Source organism: Chlamydotis macqueenii, chromosome 2 (genome assembly GCF_036417535.1).
Source record: "Chlamydotis macqueenii isolate bChlMac1 chromosome 2, bChlMac1.mat, whole genome shotgun sequence".
Classification (NCBI taxonomy): Eukaryota; Metazoa; Chordata; class Aves; order Otidiformes; family Otididae; genus Chlamydotis; species Chlamydotis macqueenii.
In genome coordinates, this window is record NC_141557.1 from 18802744 (window position 1) to 18819937 (window position 17194).

Sequence of the window (17194 nt, forward strand, 5' to 3'; positions counted from 1 at the left end):
TCCAACAGGTCCATATCCTTTTGTTGAGGGCTCCAGAAAAAAAAACCAAACCTCCAGCTTTTTTCATAGTACAGCAATCTTCTGCCATTCTTACAGAGTAGGTGTACATGGTCCAGTTCAGTGCAATATAGAAATTATTGCGCTGGCTTTATAGAAGAATCTGATTAGACAGCTGGAGTGCAACAGAGGACACGTCAGCATAAAGCTCAGTGCTAGCTATGACTGTGGCTCTACATGAACTAGTCTATAAGCAGCAGATCCAGTTTAAATATTCCCTCTGCTCCCAGATGATCATTGCAGCCATAGCTGAAGGGTGCTGTCCCTCAGAACTGCTGGGACAAATGCTGGGGTGACCAAATTCTGAGCTAGACCTGCAAAACAACCTGTTTGCAAATAAAACTGGGGAAGATTGTTGGGGTTTTTTTAAGGATCATTTCATAGATTTAGGTTAGAGAACAGCCAAGAAAAAAACAGTTGAAGGAGCACTGCTAAGGAAATAGTAACTTCAGGCGGGAGACAGCAGAAGGTGCAGGCAGCTGCACTGTTGGAGGACACATTTGCAAATGACTTAAATCTGATGTGCTGCAAAAGTAATAGCCACATAGGCCTACAGCTCCGTCACAGCAAAAGGAACTGGCCTATGAGCACTGCATCTTAACACTGCTATTCTGCTTCCGGCACTCACCCCAACAGTGCCTTTTAAAAGAAAAAGTCAACTTCATATTTACTATCTGGGATAAAGAATGTATTTGAAAGCAGCTGGCGCCACAGCTTATAATGACAGTAAACTCTTGACTACAACAGATGCAGACCCTGAAGAGAGAACTTGGTCTTGCTGAGGGGAACCTACCATGCTCTAACAAATCTGAAAAGGCAAGCGTTTCTGGGTTACCACCTCTTTATGCATTCTTTGGTTTCTCCACCATAGGCAAGAGAGACTACTGATATAAATGTAGTTTATATTTAAATGTCTTAAGATATTACATAACTTAAGATTTTTGTTGACCTTCTTGACAGAACTTTGCTTTCTGCTAAACAACAGGAACTTACTTGTTTGTCTATATCATCTTATGTCTATATCATCTTACATTTGTTTCAGTGGTATTTTTTCCAATGTCATTATAAACCATCACACTATAAAAACTGAATTGTCTTTCTTCTGAGTTTGTATATAAAATCCGATCAAATGATTTGAGGCATATGTCCAATTTACTATAGGCTCTTCATAATTTTACATTGGGCTCATGTTTGTTAAACAAAAGTTGGCAATATTGTTAGCAATAGAAATGCACAGATGGCAATTTGAATTTTCCTTGCAACTGCTTTTCATATTTCCTTTTAGTACATTTTGTCTATATAAAATACATATAAAAATCTTCCATCTCTATAGGGGCATATCTAAGCACATAAAAAACAGAAGAATGTACATTTTTTATAAGTTTTGATAAATTTCTGTCACCATATGAATAAGAGAAATTTGCATATGAAAATCTTACTTTACTGTAACAGTGTCTTAGTAAAAATCCACCTAATCTTTTAGTAACTTTCACAGTTACAAAATAAACACGAACTAAGAAGTATCACATATATAAGAAACAGTTATGCTTTCAAGACGGTCAAGGCATTGATAAAAACAAAAACCTCAGGAATGCTGATGGTCACGCTCTTATGCAAACAGGATGGAAAGCAGAATACGCGTCAATCTGTGCTATACAATCCCATCACATGGGCAACATGATGTAGGTCTTACTGCGAACTGATCTCAGCACAAGTATCTCCAAACCACATTTTCAGAAACGGGAATGCAGATAATCCTCAGCATACCTGGAATCAGTCAGCAAAGCCCAACAGGAATTGTTTGTCTGATCTCTGCTTCGGCTATAAGGGGATGGCAGCTCACAGGCAGTGCTGGAGCATGGGTGTAAGGAAGGCTGGCAGGCAGGCAATAGCCTCAAGTTTAGAAAAACAGGGAAGACAGCAATCCAGGGACTGAAGGTGAGTAGGGTTATTAGCTTGGGTGCAGAATAAAGGTATAGGGCCAATTTGGCTAATTAATCCTCCTGGAGCACCAGCAACTTTAATGCAAGCACTTCAGTCTGTTCGGAAGTGAGTCCCCAGTTTTCAGATGTCCCACACTGCACTCCTCAGTGTTCAATTAGCTGGATTTCCCGTTATCTGGGTGTCCTCCCTCCCCTTCCCTCCTCAACCAGATAAAGATGAGCTGAAAATGTTTTGTTTGATTGTTTTTGTTTTTGAGGGGGAGTGGTGCTGGTTTTGTTTTTTTTTTTTTTTTTTTTTTTTTTTTTTTTTTACTTAGGTAAGGCCACTGTATTCCTAGGTTCTTTGGTTAATATTGTCTTTTCTACCCCATGAAAATTTTATTCAGATTTACAGCTTCAGGACTGCTGTAGCTCTATCCAGGCTGCTGCGTATGAAGAAATCCTGGACATGTTGATTGCACATGTCAGGATCAGTTATACACCACATGTACCACAAGTTTTCCAGAAAGCATCACATTCATAGTGTATGTGACAATGATGTGATGTACCTGCTTGCAATGTGTGGGAGAGACTCATCATACATGCACACAGCCATGCACACTAAGGTATGTCCATAAACTCTCAGATTTACAGCATGACACACTATATACACACATACCTTACCCAGGGAGAAAAAAAAAAAACAAAAAACCCAAACCAAACAGTTTTTCCTGTATAATGGATACACAGAAGTTCCAGGATTTATGGGACAGATCCACTGCTCATGAAATGCATCACTGCATCTCAGAGGTGTAGTATATCCAATACTTCTGCAGTAAGTATAGAACTTACTGTTCCTATACTGCACCCCATAACACATGCATTCTCCCATAGGAAATCCTAATAAACATATAGTCCCTAACAGACTGATTCCAGGATGATACGCAGAACTGAATGACCTAGCCAATCACATTATAAGTAGATTTACTATAATTTCCATAAAGCCAGCAAGTACACAAGTACTTGACAAAAGAGCAAGGTGACAGCTCCTTGTGTGTTCAGAGCTGACCTCAGTGAGGTACAGAGCACAGTCAATTTTCTCAAGTGCCACTCAACTTCAAAACGGTTGAGAACCACTGATTTAGAAGATCATACATATTTATTTCAATCCTGCCTTCTGCTTCTCTGCAGATTCATTTTGAATCACAGTCTCATGAGTGTGGTTTACTCAAGTAGCACAATGGATCGCAAGGCAAAAAGGATTCATGTTAGAAGTAACAACAGCAGGTAATGAGAGTTGAAGGTAACCAATACCTTTGAGAGTAAGATTTTAAGAGGGCGCAAACACCTGAGGGCAACACTGCATCCTGATAACAGATGCGTACAGAAGATGTTATGAGGGAAGACGGAAGAATGAGGAAACCACAGTTCGACTCACTCCCACCCTGTAGCCCTCCAGAGAACACAGAAATAACGCTGTCACCCTGAGCCACGGAGCCCCAGCTGCTAAAGAGACAGCAGTGCCTGACCTCAGAAGGGAGGTGAAAGAATGAATATGCCTAAGTTTTTAAGGTGCTGAAATACTACAACACTAAGATCCAAGTATGGAGGTCCTCGTTCAGTTCCATCTTGGGCAGAGATATGTACTGTATCTTTTTTCTTATTACAAGTTAGAAGCAGCAGCTTTTACCAGCATTGTCTTTGCCTAATGTAGACCAGCAGTAGCCTCTCTGCCTGCCTCCAGAACCCACTGTTTCAGACACATCCTCCTGAGATGGTGCACTTTATCAGGGCTCCCGCTACAGGACTGCATCCTCAAGGAAGAAGAGAGCCCTGGTTTAGCTGGGAAAAAGTATACACTTTTTGATGTGGAAAATGAGTAAATTATATGGATCCACAGCTTTTTTCCCCTCCATGTTGTGTAAAGATGCAAAATGCATTAAATTCCCTAATCATGGAGAGAAAAAAATAGGGAAAAGGAAAGAAGACAATGACATGGGGGGGGGGGGGAAGGATGTTGCAATATGACCATGTTTTTCTGAAAAGTGGAAGCTGACTATCTGAATTACAAACAAACAAACAAGCAAAATCAGAGAAGATAGGTGTAGAAATTACAGAGCTCTAAATTTAAAATAATGTTATGATTTACAAGCACATGGTTATGATTATTACAGTGCCTAACCTAACGGGGTGAGACATTTACCTTAACCAGAGCATACATACTTCAGGTACCCTAATGACCTTCACCATGCCCTGTAGTGAAACAGTAAAATTCTGATTACAATTGAATTCAAATTACTGTATTCAAGAATAGCTAAAATATTTTTTTCAGGTGTCATTAGAAAGGCAAACATTAAAAGGTCAGATAATAAATATTTAATTTAAATTATTAATTTTAAATACACATTGTAACAAGGTATTAAGGGATTTTTCTTGAAAATCCTCTAAAAGATCACTCAAGACTTAATAAATGCTGAGAGTTTGAGAAAAACTTTTTTTTTTACAGCAAAACTAAATTAAAAGTTGACAATAAAATCATTGCTTAAAGTTTCACAATACAAACTTTTTTTTCAACAGTTACTTTGGAGATGCACATGAATTTCACTGAGCTGAACACTTTGTTGCTTTAGTTGTCTGAGGTACAACAGGAAAGCTCAGACACTGGTAGAGTGTTGTGAAAACAACAGTCAGTAAAAATTGGACCAAAACTCTGTGGGTTTGGTTTTTTTTGTTTTTTTTTTTTTTAATTTTTAGGACTGTAAGCTCTCTGGGGCAAGAACAACCTCTTTGTAGGCATCACACCAAGCATAGCTCTGGTCCCTGACCAAGCCTCCTAGCCATGGCAAGAAAGATTAACAGATTATTTACATCCTTAGTGCATCAGGAATGGTTCAGCCAGCTTTTCCTCCTGAAAAGGAGGTTCAGCAGAATGGAGAAAGCAACCATGAGTGTTCAAAGAGCCTGATAGGAAGCACTGAGCCTGCCACCCCAAAGCCCTAACCAAAGCAGCCTAAGGGAAAGAGCAGTGGTGCAGCTTCACACCACTGTTTACTCTGGATTGTGCTTAATTTACATTAGTGAGATTGACACGTCATAAAAATGGTAAAGTATGTTTAGTTTTACTTCTACCACAACCGAACATAAACTGTTTAATATTAAATTATATTTTATTCACTTCTATGCTGTTGACTTCCTCCCTTCTGACTGAGGATTTAACATAATTTCTGCTCAGAAAAAATTCAAATTTTTCCTCCTCACAAAGGCCACTGGACTCCTTACGGACTTCATTTTCCAAATGTATTTGCAACTGCATGTTTAATTTCTGTGCAAAATTACTGTGATTGCGTGTGAGGTGCTTAGCTAGCCATTTATGCCTGTGCATATCTCATTTTCATACATAATTGCATGTAAATTATGCATAAGAATTATGCATCTAATTACACACACATTTTTTAAATCAACTCTATCTGTGTTAAATCGCATTACTTCTTTTTCACACAAGGCATTTTTGATCCAGCTCTATTACGTAATTTCTGACTGAGAAAGAATATAACCAGAAGTTTGAAAAACCTCATGAAATATTTTTTCCCTTTCTATCCCTTAAATGTATTAGTATTCTTCACTTGCCTTCTTATGGCATTAGAATAATCACATCCAATAAATGTCTTCTGCATTTACAAAAAATTTCACTTTGTGATTTAATTATTTTCAAAAGCAATTGATGGTTGTATATAGTCACCCGTATTTTATTTAAACAGTAATATTACTTCCATTTTCTTCACTATACAAGGGAAATTAATGTCAGTATGATTATTCAGAGTAAGGGAATCTAGCACAAGAGATTCTAATCAACAATTTGGGGCCTGTTTGTGCTACCATAAAAATACTGATGATATCAACCAACCATATTTAGTTTTCATTTCAGAAATTGAACCCTCTATTCCTATTTTTTAATGACAAGTATCCCGTTAAAACATCAACAAACTCCAAACTCAATAAACTTCATGGTCTGGAAGCAATAAAACCTTAAGCTGTCAGGGTTAGCAGAGCCTGTAATACTTGACTCTCATTTAGCAATACACAGAGATCTTCTAATGTCTGTCATTGAGCTCATCTGACAAAGTTACATAGATCTCACTTCTCAGTAGTATACCTAATTTAAAATATAATGGGGGCATTAGTAATGAACCATCTATTAATGATACCTGAGCCTTTCAATTATTATATTATTGGCAACCATTTTAAAGAATTTCTGACACTGCCAGTATAATGAGAAAGGCTTGAAATTCAGCAATAGAAATTCTTTTTTTCCTCCTTAAAGATCCCATGTAGCTTCAGTCAGGATAAGCTCACGAAAAAGACACTATGCCCCTCTCTCTTTTTTTTCTGATCCAAGGAGTAGTGCATGCAAAAATCAATAACTCAGCACTAATGTTGAGAGTCTGGAATTCACATCGTTACAAAAGCAAAATAACAGGGAACATTCAGGAGTTGCCAGAGCAGCTTTCATGGAGGTGCAGTGGAAAGAAAGAAACAGCCAAAGCAGGGTCCCCACCAGAGCTCATCTGAACAGAGGGACTGAGGAGACAGTGGCTCCTCTTCATCTTTGGAAGCACCAAATGAGGAAGGACAAAAAAGCTGTGCCAAGTCAGTCTGTCTACAAATAGTACTTGGATTGTGAAACTTCACCCCATCTTTCACTTCTGGATAAGTCTTTTCTGTGCAACTGTGAACTTATCTCAAATGGCAGCAATCTGTTTTGCTTCTCTAAAGGTTCAAGCTCTTACGATGATTCAGAGTGGAGAAACTGATGCTTTAATTTTTCTCTCTTAAAATTAAATCTCTAAGAAAGTACACATACACTACCATATTAAGAGAAAATTACTGAGGTTGCAAGTCAAAAGGTTTAAAGTTGCTTGTGAAAACTTATTTTTACCCTCTTGTATATGTATGACAGTCCAATTAGACAACATGCCACAGTCAGTGTAAGGGTTAAATTCACAGCAGGACAGAATTAAGTTAGCATGATCAACCATAAACTTGCAATTCCCTTATATACACTTACAATAAATAACTGCACACTATACTAAAGTAAGTTAAAATATATACTTAAATCATTTGCATTTAATTTAGAAAGACGCTACAAAGAAAATGTGTGTGTAAAAGCATCAATACATTTGTCTGAAATTTACTCAAATGTAAAATAACCCTTTCCACTTTTAATTCATAAAAAGTATAATTCATTTCAATGCGCATCACAATGTTGTTGTAGGGATACACACTCACGAGAAATCATTGTACTTGTGCCATTACACAAAGCACAGTTTTCTCTCCCAGGCTTAGGAGTCTCCATCCAGGAAGAAAAAAGATTCAACTGATCCCACATAAATCTACCATGGGGAGATACAGGTGACAATACACGTGCTATGAGTGAAATCCCAGCCTTCTGTAGCTAAGATAAATAGTGATCACACTGCAAGGCTTTGAGGGCAGGAGAGTACAAACAGCCCCCAAAATTTTGCTGTAAGGGGTAAAACTTCTATATAGTTACCATTATCCCAATTTGGAGGTGTTCTATTTTCTGTCTGAAATTATTTTGGATACCCTTAGGTTCTCACACACTTTAGGATGCTGTGACATGAGATTTGTGGTAGATAGAGATGATTGCTCTATAATGGTCTCTGTCTTCAATTAACCTCAATAGGCAACAGAGTTTAAAAACAAACAAACAAACAAGAAAATGCATAACAATTTTTTTTTTTAAAGAAGAGTTGTACTGGGAACAAAATGCAGTGACAGTGTCTGAGTCTATAGAAGGACTTTTCCATATAGCCACACCTTCACAAATCTAAGAGAGAAAACCAACAGCTGGCTGAGTGGAAAATATGGCACCCGCCAGCAGGGCATGATTTAAGGTACTGTCCATGGGTTGTGTATCAGCCATCTGACGTGGTGTTAAAGTCATGTTGGGAACACATTCCTGAACGACATCCCAGCACTGGGCCTCAATTCAGCTTTTCTGCCAAGGGAGAAATTTACCATAAAACATTTTGCAGTTTTCAATGGAGGTCAATCTGTAACTTGTAAGAAAAAGCTTGTGAGCTCTTGGGTAATGCCTGTGTTGTCTTTTTTTTTTTTCTTTAAGAAGCACCCATCACACTATGGATGTACAGTAAGAGAAAGTCAAAACAAGAATCTGGTCATGGCATGCGCTAACTGTATTTTCATAGGGCTTGGCAGAATAAGCACTAACGTAAAAAACAAAAACACAAACCACAAAACCCAACAAAATCCCTTTCCTTGCAGAACAATAGCTCAAAAATGTAATTCTGTCACTAGGGGTCAGTATTAAAGCATATTACCTTTACACAATACAGCTAGTGGCATTCTATTGTTGATTCCTTCCTTCAGAAACACAAACTTATCTCATAAAGAACTATGAAACAATAAAAAAAGACAAAACCTATAGAACAGATTATTACCTATTTCTGTTCTTAAATGTAGGTCTCATGTACTAGAAATTTTTGTTCCTCTTCTCATAAATTAACACATATATTCATGCAAATGTATTATCTTACATAATACATTTGTATTTTAGTATTGATCCATTTATGTGAATTAGGTTCCATCTACAGCCTGAAGAGAGAAAAGCTATGATTAAATATCCCATTTTCTAATAGGGAAGATTACTAATTAGTGGTATTACTACCTATTGGTAATAATAATTACTTCCTAATGATAACAAAATTTCAAATTTAAGAAAACTGGACATTCTTTAAATTTTTTCCTTGACAACCATACACATCTTAAAAACAATAAAAATCTATTGTGGATACTGAAAATCTCCATTTAAGAAGGTGAAAACTCTCACTAAAGTGAGCATTATTCACATGGAATATATTCAGGATGTATTTTCAGTCATTAGATCATTACATAAATTTCAGTTTGGAACAGATGCAACACCCTCTGAAGTAAAGGAAACAACTCGCTTTCTCTTCACTGAGCACTGCCCCAAACCAATGAGTTCCCAATCTATTTTCCTATCCCTAACCTACTTCTAAATCTTGGAAATCTTGATACATATGAGAAAGTAGACATTCAGATGCTGTGGCAATGCCTGTAACTGCCTATATGGACATAATTTTGCTAATGTAACCAGGTCCACTGATTCCTGTGAAGAATTCAAGAATTAGAAAACCAAATAACATCAAGCTTGCTGTCTTTGCAGTTTTGGGGATGCTACTTTACTATCTTGAATCCAGATATAATACTTCAAAATATGCAACATGACACTAATTATAAACCCCAGGAGACATATTCTGCCAGATCATAAGTCTGTCATGTACCACAATTTCCTGCAGCCCTTAGTACAGCTGAACAAAAACCATCTCTTTCTTTCTTCCCCCAGACCAGACCCTAACTGAATGCTATAAATTTTGCACTTAAAATAAACAATTTAAGACAAATATTATTGAGGCTGTTAATTAGTTTTCATGTCCAGTACAAAGCTCTAAATTTCAGAGCATATGTTTTTCTTTAGTGGTAACTCCATTAGGTGCCCAGAATTCAGACATTGCCAGATTTATGAAGACAGTTATTAGAAATGGCATTTGTGCTACAACAATACTGAAGAAAAGAGCGAGTGAAATTAATGTCTGACTAACTGGTACACTTGAGATCTTATTTCTACGTCTTACTTCTCACTAATGTCATATTTATATTTAACATTATTAGCTTATCCAAAACACATGAAAAGTGAAAATATTTGATTACATTTTAAAGAGGAAAAAATAGGCAGAGGCTGAAGTAAAACGTTTGTTCTGCAGTTAGTTGTATAGCACAGAATAATTGATTTTTCTGTCCAATAGATGGCACTGCTGTTTCTTTGTTTATGTGTAATTTTTCAATTTGTGCATAATGTACACTATTGATGTGACTGTGCCTACATTTCCCAATGCTTGGACACATCAAAAATAGACAGATTTCATAGATTCTTTAAAATAGCATTCTGCTGTCCAAACAACTGTATACAGTTTTCAATAAAGCAAGTTAGTGTTCTGGCTTAAAAAATGCGAAGTGGATGCAAATACCCAGCTGAACAGAATTCTCTTCTTCCCAGAAGCAGATCACAGAAACAAATTCTGACACATATATCAAGGATGGCCTCAGAGCTATACACACAGTAACACAAGAAAATAAGTTTAAATCACGTGTTAGAATAAGTACATGACATTTTAAACTGCAGTATACTTTGCCATTTAATTTTTATTTAGCCTAATTATTAACAAGTTTACAAAGAATTTATCATTAATACGCAGCAGCATTAAAATTCTGTCATTACTTTATGACAAAATTCTCATAAAAGCATCATCTAGGGGTGTCAATCTGTAAACTAACGAGACACTTGACCACCGTACGTTTTCTTATGTGCTACTGAAGTGTGACACAACATCAGCTCTGCAGCAAAAATTTAAATGCTGAAATATTTTAGAGGTTATTTATAGTAATTTTTATGTGTTCTGGTAGAGATCATGTTGAAAATCCATGTTTTCCAGTAAACTTAAAACGTCCAATTGGTTGTATGGGACTCGTGTTCTCTTCTGCTCTACATCTTCGGTTAAAATACTACGGGGGCTTGAGTCATTCATTCATTTATTTTTTTTGCCAAATCCTGGTTGCTTGGGGACTTGTGTGAAATGACAAGCTGGTCTATGTCCTGCTCATAGTGAACAGGTGTTCTAATTACAAAACCTCCACCATATTTGACACCTTTATTAGCTGTCTCAGTTGAGAAACAAAGGATTGATTGGGGAGGGGTATAGAACTAGCCTTTCATTTCATTTAGGGGAAGCACCTAAAGGTCAAGGTTAATATACATTAGTGGGGGGTAGTATTGCCCATTGCCTATGCTGTTCTTGTGTTATTAATCAATGGAAGACTTTATCCATATGAGCTAGCTATTGTGAGAGCCTTAATTACACAATTTGTTTCAACTTGTATTTTTTTCACATATGAAAAGCAGACAACACTTCTTGACCAGATATTCCTAACAAGAACAGTAAATCTCCAGCAGAAATAGCAGTGTCTTGTACTCTGTTTACATTCTGTAATGTATACTGTACAAAATGAAAGAGCAAGGTACGCATCCTCCAATCAATGTCACAGATGCAAAAATGCTCACAAAATGAAATATGGTAGAACACATGTATATGAGTTCAACAAGACTGAATTTTTGGCTGGTCAGTAAGAAGTGAGAACACTTATTGTAGATAGTCTTCCCCTTTACTGTAGCAATTTTGTTTTTGCCTGCTACTACTAGCTTTATGATTTAATATTCTTGGAGGGTTTATAACAAGAATCTAATATATAACCAATAAAAGGGAACTAGTCTCATTAGTCTCATTTGGGACCAGAGTATTGTCAACATAATTACGCAGCAGTCACATTATTATAAAAGTATATCAGCATCTTCATTATATATACACTTATTTTCAGTGGTTTATATGACACACGCACAAAATATTCCAGAATGAAATACGATTATGGTAACTCAATCTGGAATGCATTTTCTCCAAACTATTTTTTTTTTCTATTATGTGAATGTAAAATAAATATGGGTCAGATAGTCAGTCAGTGAGCTGGAACTATAATAATTTGTATCAGCTGAGGGTTCAACTCTATATATTCATTTATAGATCCTAGTCACACTTCTATGACTTATTAATGGTTTTGATTTTGAAATGAAGCTTTGAAGTAATTATATAGTCACATGGCATTCATCCCATATACATATTTAATGTAAATTATTGCTTCCTGATTTTCACAGAAGACCTGTGATTAGATTACCTGGTGTTTCCATGTTGTACTTGGAGCTGGATTGCAAAGGGAGAGAAGTATACACAAGCCACCTTTACAACTTCCTGACTCAGCCCAGCTAGAAACAAATGCGGACTCCATTACAATGCAGAGGAACAGAGACAGCTATTTCCCTGCCTGAGGTCTCAGAGAATTGTTCTAGCAGTTGAGCTAAACAATGTCCTGACTATCTCCTTGGCAAAAGAAAACGAAGGAGTTGGCATAAGCTGCTACACCAACTCAAAACTCTCCAGATACCCTTCTCACAATGTGAAACCTCAAAGGGCTGTGCTATGAAAAACAGCTGTAGTGAAGCTGAAAGTTTGACCCCCAGACTCCGGTACTGCGCTCTTTTTATGTGTGTGACTCCCACTGACACTAACTGAAGAGTCACACACATGATGAGAGCAGAATATCAGATTAAAAAAATCTACTATGTGAATCTGAGAACAGAATATTATTCTTTTGTGTCAAATTACAGCTTCACCTGGTAACATTAAGTGAATACTGATGACTATTAGAGTTGAATCAATAAATTCAAACAAATAATTTATTTGCTGAGTTATTTTACTTTTTCACTTCAAAGAATGCCTGTGAATGGATTACAACTTCCTTAAGTATATTCCAGGAAACTTTTAAGGAATTTTATTTTATGGTTTGTGATTGCTCATATATGTCAGACTGCTCTGTTTCTTTTCCCTGAACAGAACTTTTAATAGAGTTTGGATAACAGAACTCTGCAACTGACAGTAGAATTTAGTTGATATAATTATTTTGGAACTTACAGTCAGCTAATCATCCTTTGTTAGTTGTTTTGGATACTGAAGTTACACTTCTTTTAGAGAATGTACTATGAGCATTCTCTATTACTTGGGAAACAATAAAAAAAGAAAGACAATGCAAATATTCAGAATATTTGAGTGCTATCTCCCTCAATGACTGGGTTTAAATCAGTCAAAAAAGTTGCATGAACCATCAAATTTTAAAGGATACCTCACTGATTCAGAATTTTCAAAAAATATCCCACATCAAATGTCTTAGATTATGAAGCATATTTTCCTCATATGTTCTCTTCAAAACATGATTTATATCTCTCTTTCATTACATCTGCTTCATACCTTTCTTTGATAAAGCAAACGTTAGTAGAGATAGCACAACTCTTGTAACACTGATGAGAACCAACCTATTCCAGATGACTCATAAGCACCAAAAACTACCTTACAGTCAAATTCAAACAGACTGGCCTTGTAGGATAAGGACAAGGTGAGGCATTCTTTAAAAATCAAAGTATTATCACTTGTGTTCAGATTAATGTTTTAAATAATAATTTAATTATTGCAGACTCACCTTGCATTACTATAACTGGCTGTTGTCAAACTAGCTAATGCGGTCACTGCAGCTTCTTTTACCTCTTCATTGTCACTGCTTAGCAACTGTACTAGCTGGGGAATCCCTTTGAAAGAAATAATTGTATACATGAACATTTAAAGAGACCATGACAGCCTGTAAAATTATAATATGCTCCTTATAAAAGGAAAAGCACAGATTCTCAGTTCACCCCTTCCCACCTTACTTACCCTGGAGTCCAAATGCACGTTTGCTAGCTAAATTTTCACACATGGCAGAAATTGCTTGGGAAGCAGCAACTTTAACTCCATCATTATCAATTCCCAAAAGGTTTATAAGACACTTCTCAACCTCTTCCTCATTTAAGATTTTTCTATTTTCAGCTTTAAACAAAAAAAGAACAATACCATTAATCTGCATTCATTTCCCAAATCAGCGAAAGGACATGAATTTTATTTCATATAGTTGCTTTCAACATAACACTTGCTTTTGATACCATGGAAATGGAAATATTTTGGTAACAGAGGCAGAAGCAATTAAGAAATGTGCATAAAGGACTTGATCCAAAACCCATTAGACTTCAGTGAACTCTAAATCAAGCCCAAAAGATGACTATTAAATACAGCTTTAAAGATACATAGCCCAATAGAATGCAATGTTTGTTCTCTATATAAGTCTTAAAACCACAGAATGCATACAGGCTTGATGAAAACAGCTTTCCAGTCCAACAGATCATACTTACTCAGGATCATGCTTAACTTCAGTTTATGCAAACAAAGTCCAAATGCATAAAATTGAAGACTATGCTAGTAAACATACAACTGAACTTGGTGGAGTACCAGTTAACATACTACAATAGCCAAAAAAAAAAGGCAAGGGGTGTTAAAACTTTAATTTTAAATTCTGCACAGCCTGCAGGTCTTCATTAATGCACACTTTGCAGAGAATTTCAATTTTGTATTTTAGCCTAGTGACACAGGGTTCCCTGCTGACCTACACTGCGATGAACAGCAGCAGCTAAGGAAGGACATAGACGTTCCCTTCCTCTACACAAGTAATAACGTAGAGCATCTACAAAGAATCTACAGACATCTGACAATTATACTAATAAACTCACTCATCCCGAAATGGATGAGATCAGAAACACAGGTGTTTGTTAGAAAGAGGCCAGAGTGAAACTTTCTCAGTCAGAAAGGCAGTGGACAACATAGAATCTCTGCAGTTATGAGGGTCAATAAACATTTAACCATATGCATAATTTAAAGCAGATTAATTACATGCTTGAAATTATATCTACATGGTAACATTTTCAAATGTATGAAAAAAATTCAGGAACTGAGAAGTCAGTAGGACTTTGACACATTGGTAAATTTTACCAGTGCTTACTAATGCTTTGAGGGATCATTCCCTTATTTGGACTGCTGTCGTATGAATAAAAAGTTTAAAAAGGAAATAAAAATATCCTAAGTATTCTTTTAAATAAAACTGAATCTTTAGTGAATAAAAGTAAGCAAACAGAAGTCCACAAAGCCAATGAAAAGAAAGTTTGATTGAAAATCTAGTTACAGCAGAAACGACTCAATGCACATACATGAGACAGCTAGCTGTTTTCTTCTCTCTAGTTCAATTTTAAATATTTTTAGAATTATCAGAGGTACCAATTGCAATCACAAAGCAAAAGATGCAACAAATAAAACGGAGAGGATTCTAAGTGTCAGCAGAACCTTGGCCACAACCTTGATGCATATCAGCCAGTTCTCAAGAGAAGGCCTTAATTGGGATTACAGACCGTTTTGACAAGTTATCAAGTATGCTGCTGGCTTGTTGCTTGCCAAAGAGGTCCATAATCCCTAATAATGATCTCTAGAGGTTCTTCATGCCTCAGTAATTTGGTTCTTGTACAGCAAGTTGGCTATTACTACATAGATTTTCTTAAAAATGATTCTTCCTTTTAAAGGCAGTTATGATGATGGGTAAGCATTTCATTTTAAAGATCATTTATGCCTATATGAATTAGTAAAATAATAATATTAATTCATTCAAATGAGTGAGAATAGTTATTTAAAATATTTTAAACAGAATAAAGAATTTTTCAACAATGTGAAAAAAAGTATTTTGCATTTGAATTCATGGTAAAGAGTATAGACAGACAAATGAAAATTATTAATATTTTAAGATCGAGGTGCCAATTCTGTTTAAAGGTTGAATATTTTCTGCTGATCCTCTCTCTGTTTATATGAGTTGCTTCCTTTGTTTCCTTTACTATAGAAAAGAAAGAATACAATTGAAAAGCATCCTTTGTACTTAAGCACTTCTCATGTCAGTGCCAACATCATATTTATAGTGATGAATTTTGTGACCCCTAGGTATTTTGAATACATAGATTTAACATAAAGTAAAATACTCAAGCACACACAACTGAAAGAGTCCGGAGTATTAACACTTCTGTCCAGTTTTTCATGCATTGACCTCATAATGAGTCAACCTTTGTTTTTCAATATATTTTCCCATTTCCCCTCCTTACTCCAAAATAATGATCAGAGTTCTACTGATTACCTATTCAGCTCACTGTCATCACCTTGTGGAATTATTTATACCAATTTCAAATGAAAAAAAAAGTTAATGTTAAATAGTATCATGACCTCTCACTCGAGTTGAGAAAACCCAGATAAATAAAAACCTGTATTATGAAAAAGCATATGTTAATTTGCTATGGAGCATGTTTAGTATGCTTCCTTTTGAAAGGATTTGCATTTAGATATGTGTAAAGAACAGGGAGAGCTTCAAACCAGAAGTTTGGTAGAGTGGGGCCAAACTCGAGTGAGCAGGATCATCACTTTCTCCATACACACTCCATAGCATTCTGTTGTTGCTGGTGTGCCTGGCATTGTCAGGGGAAAGTGATGCCCTCCGTAATCAACAGTACAGATAACCCACTCAGAGATATTAAATAATTTATAGCATTAAATTATATTTTGCATTCTGAAATGACTGCGTTATTTGCTGGGCAAGGAGGGAATCACACTAAAATTCACCACTGTAATTCTGAGCATACAAAATAAAACCATTGATAAATCAATATATTAAATTCAAAATTATTTTACAAAACAAAATAAATTTTCAGGGGCAAAGGGATAATGACTATGTATAGAAATACAATCAATTTTAATTTACTTAAACAGAGTAGCATCCTAAAGATGCTATTTAAAATTGAATATAGTGTTTGTACCATGTAATTTATTCTGAGATTGAGAATAGTTCTTAAGGGTGAACTGAACTACGACAAAGGGACACATCTGCCTTACAACAACAAAAAGTTACAGGAGTCCCCTTCCAAAAGGCTGAAAGGGGCATAAACCAAAACTGTTTGCTATGATTACATCTATCAGGAAAAAACCAAAACTAAATTCCATCTGTCAACAATAATAAATTCAAAACCAGACACTGCTGTATACTCAGCTGCCAGGATTAAAAAAAACCAGATAGATATATGTGCTACCATAGCAGAAGTAAGTTTTTCATTTCAATGAGAAGCAGTACTATTTTTCTTAAGTATGCAGGAAATGTTTGTAAAATGCAACCATGATTATCAGGCCTGAAGAATGTGGGCTACTGTATTGCTATTGCAAATTTAATGAAAAAGTCATAGAAGAACTTAGAGCTGTGTTGTACTATATTGGATTTACATCAAGATAAGCATTAGTATAGAATATATTAGTGTTGCAGTTTGGATAGGGTATTTAGTATGTTTATAACTAGGAAACAAACAAAGAAACAAGAACTGCAAATATTTCTGTTTTCTTTTTGCACTTGAATTATTTCTGTAACGGCCCCAACGTCACTTTTCTTTCCACTGGAAGGCCGACTTTAGACCAGTAGCTCTATGTATCTGAAATAAATTCAATACTTCTGGGGGCCATGTTGAGCAGCAAGGCTGCTGGACTGAGTTTTCCGCTACACCAATACAACATGTTGCCCTTTGTCTAACTGGTTGTCACCAAAATTCTACAGCT

At 36.0% G+C, this 17194-nt stretch overlaps 1 protein-coding gene across 1 annotated transcript in view; it reads right to left on the minus strand.

The window, feature by feature from the left end:
- The window catches only part of ARMC3 (armadillo repeat containing 3), a 51187-nt gene that overhangs the window by 17667 nt on the left and 16326 nt on the right, over window positions 1–17194 (minus strand). Inside the window, exons 8-9 of the mRNA XM_086741668.1 lie at window positions 13412–13564; window positions 13182–13287 (exon numbers count right to left, since the gene is read on the minus strand). Of these exons, the coding sequence (XP_086597794.1) occupies window positions 13182–13287; window positions 13412–13564 (259 nt within the window). The remainder of the gene's footprint in view (window positions 1–13181; window positions 13288–13411; window positions 13565–17194) is intronic.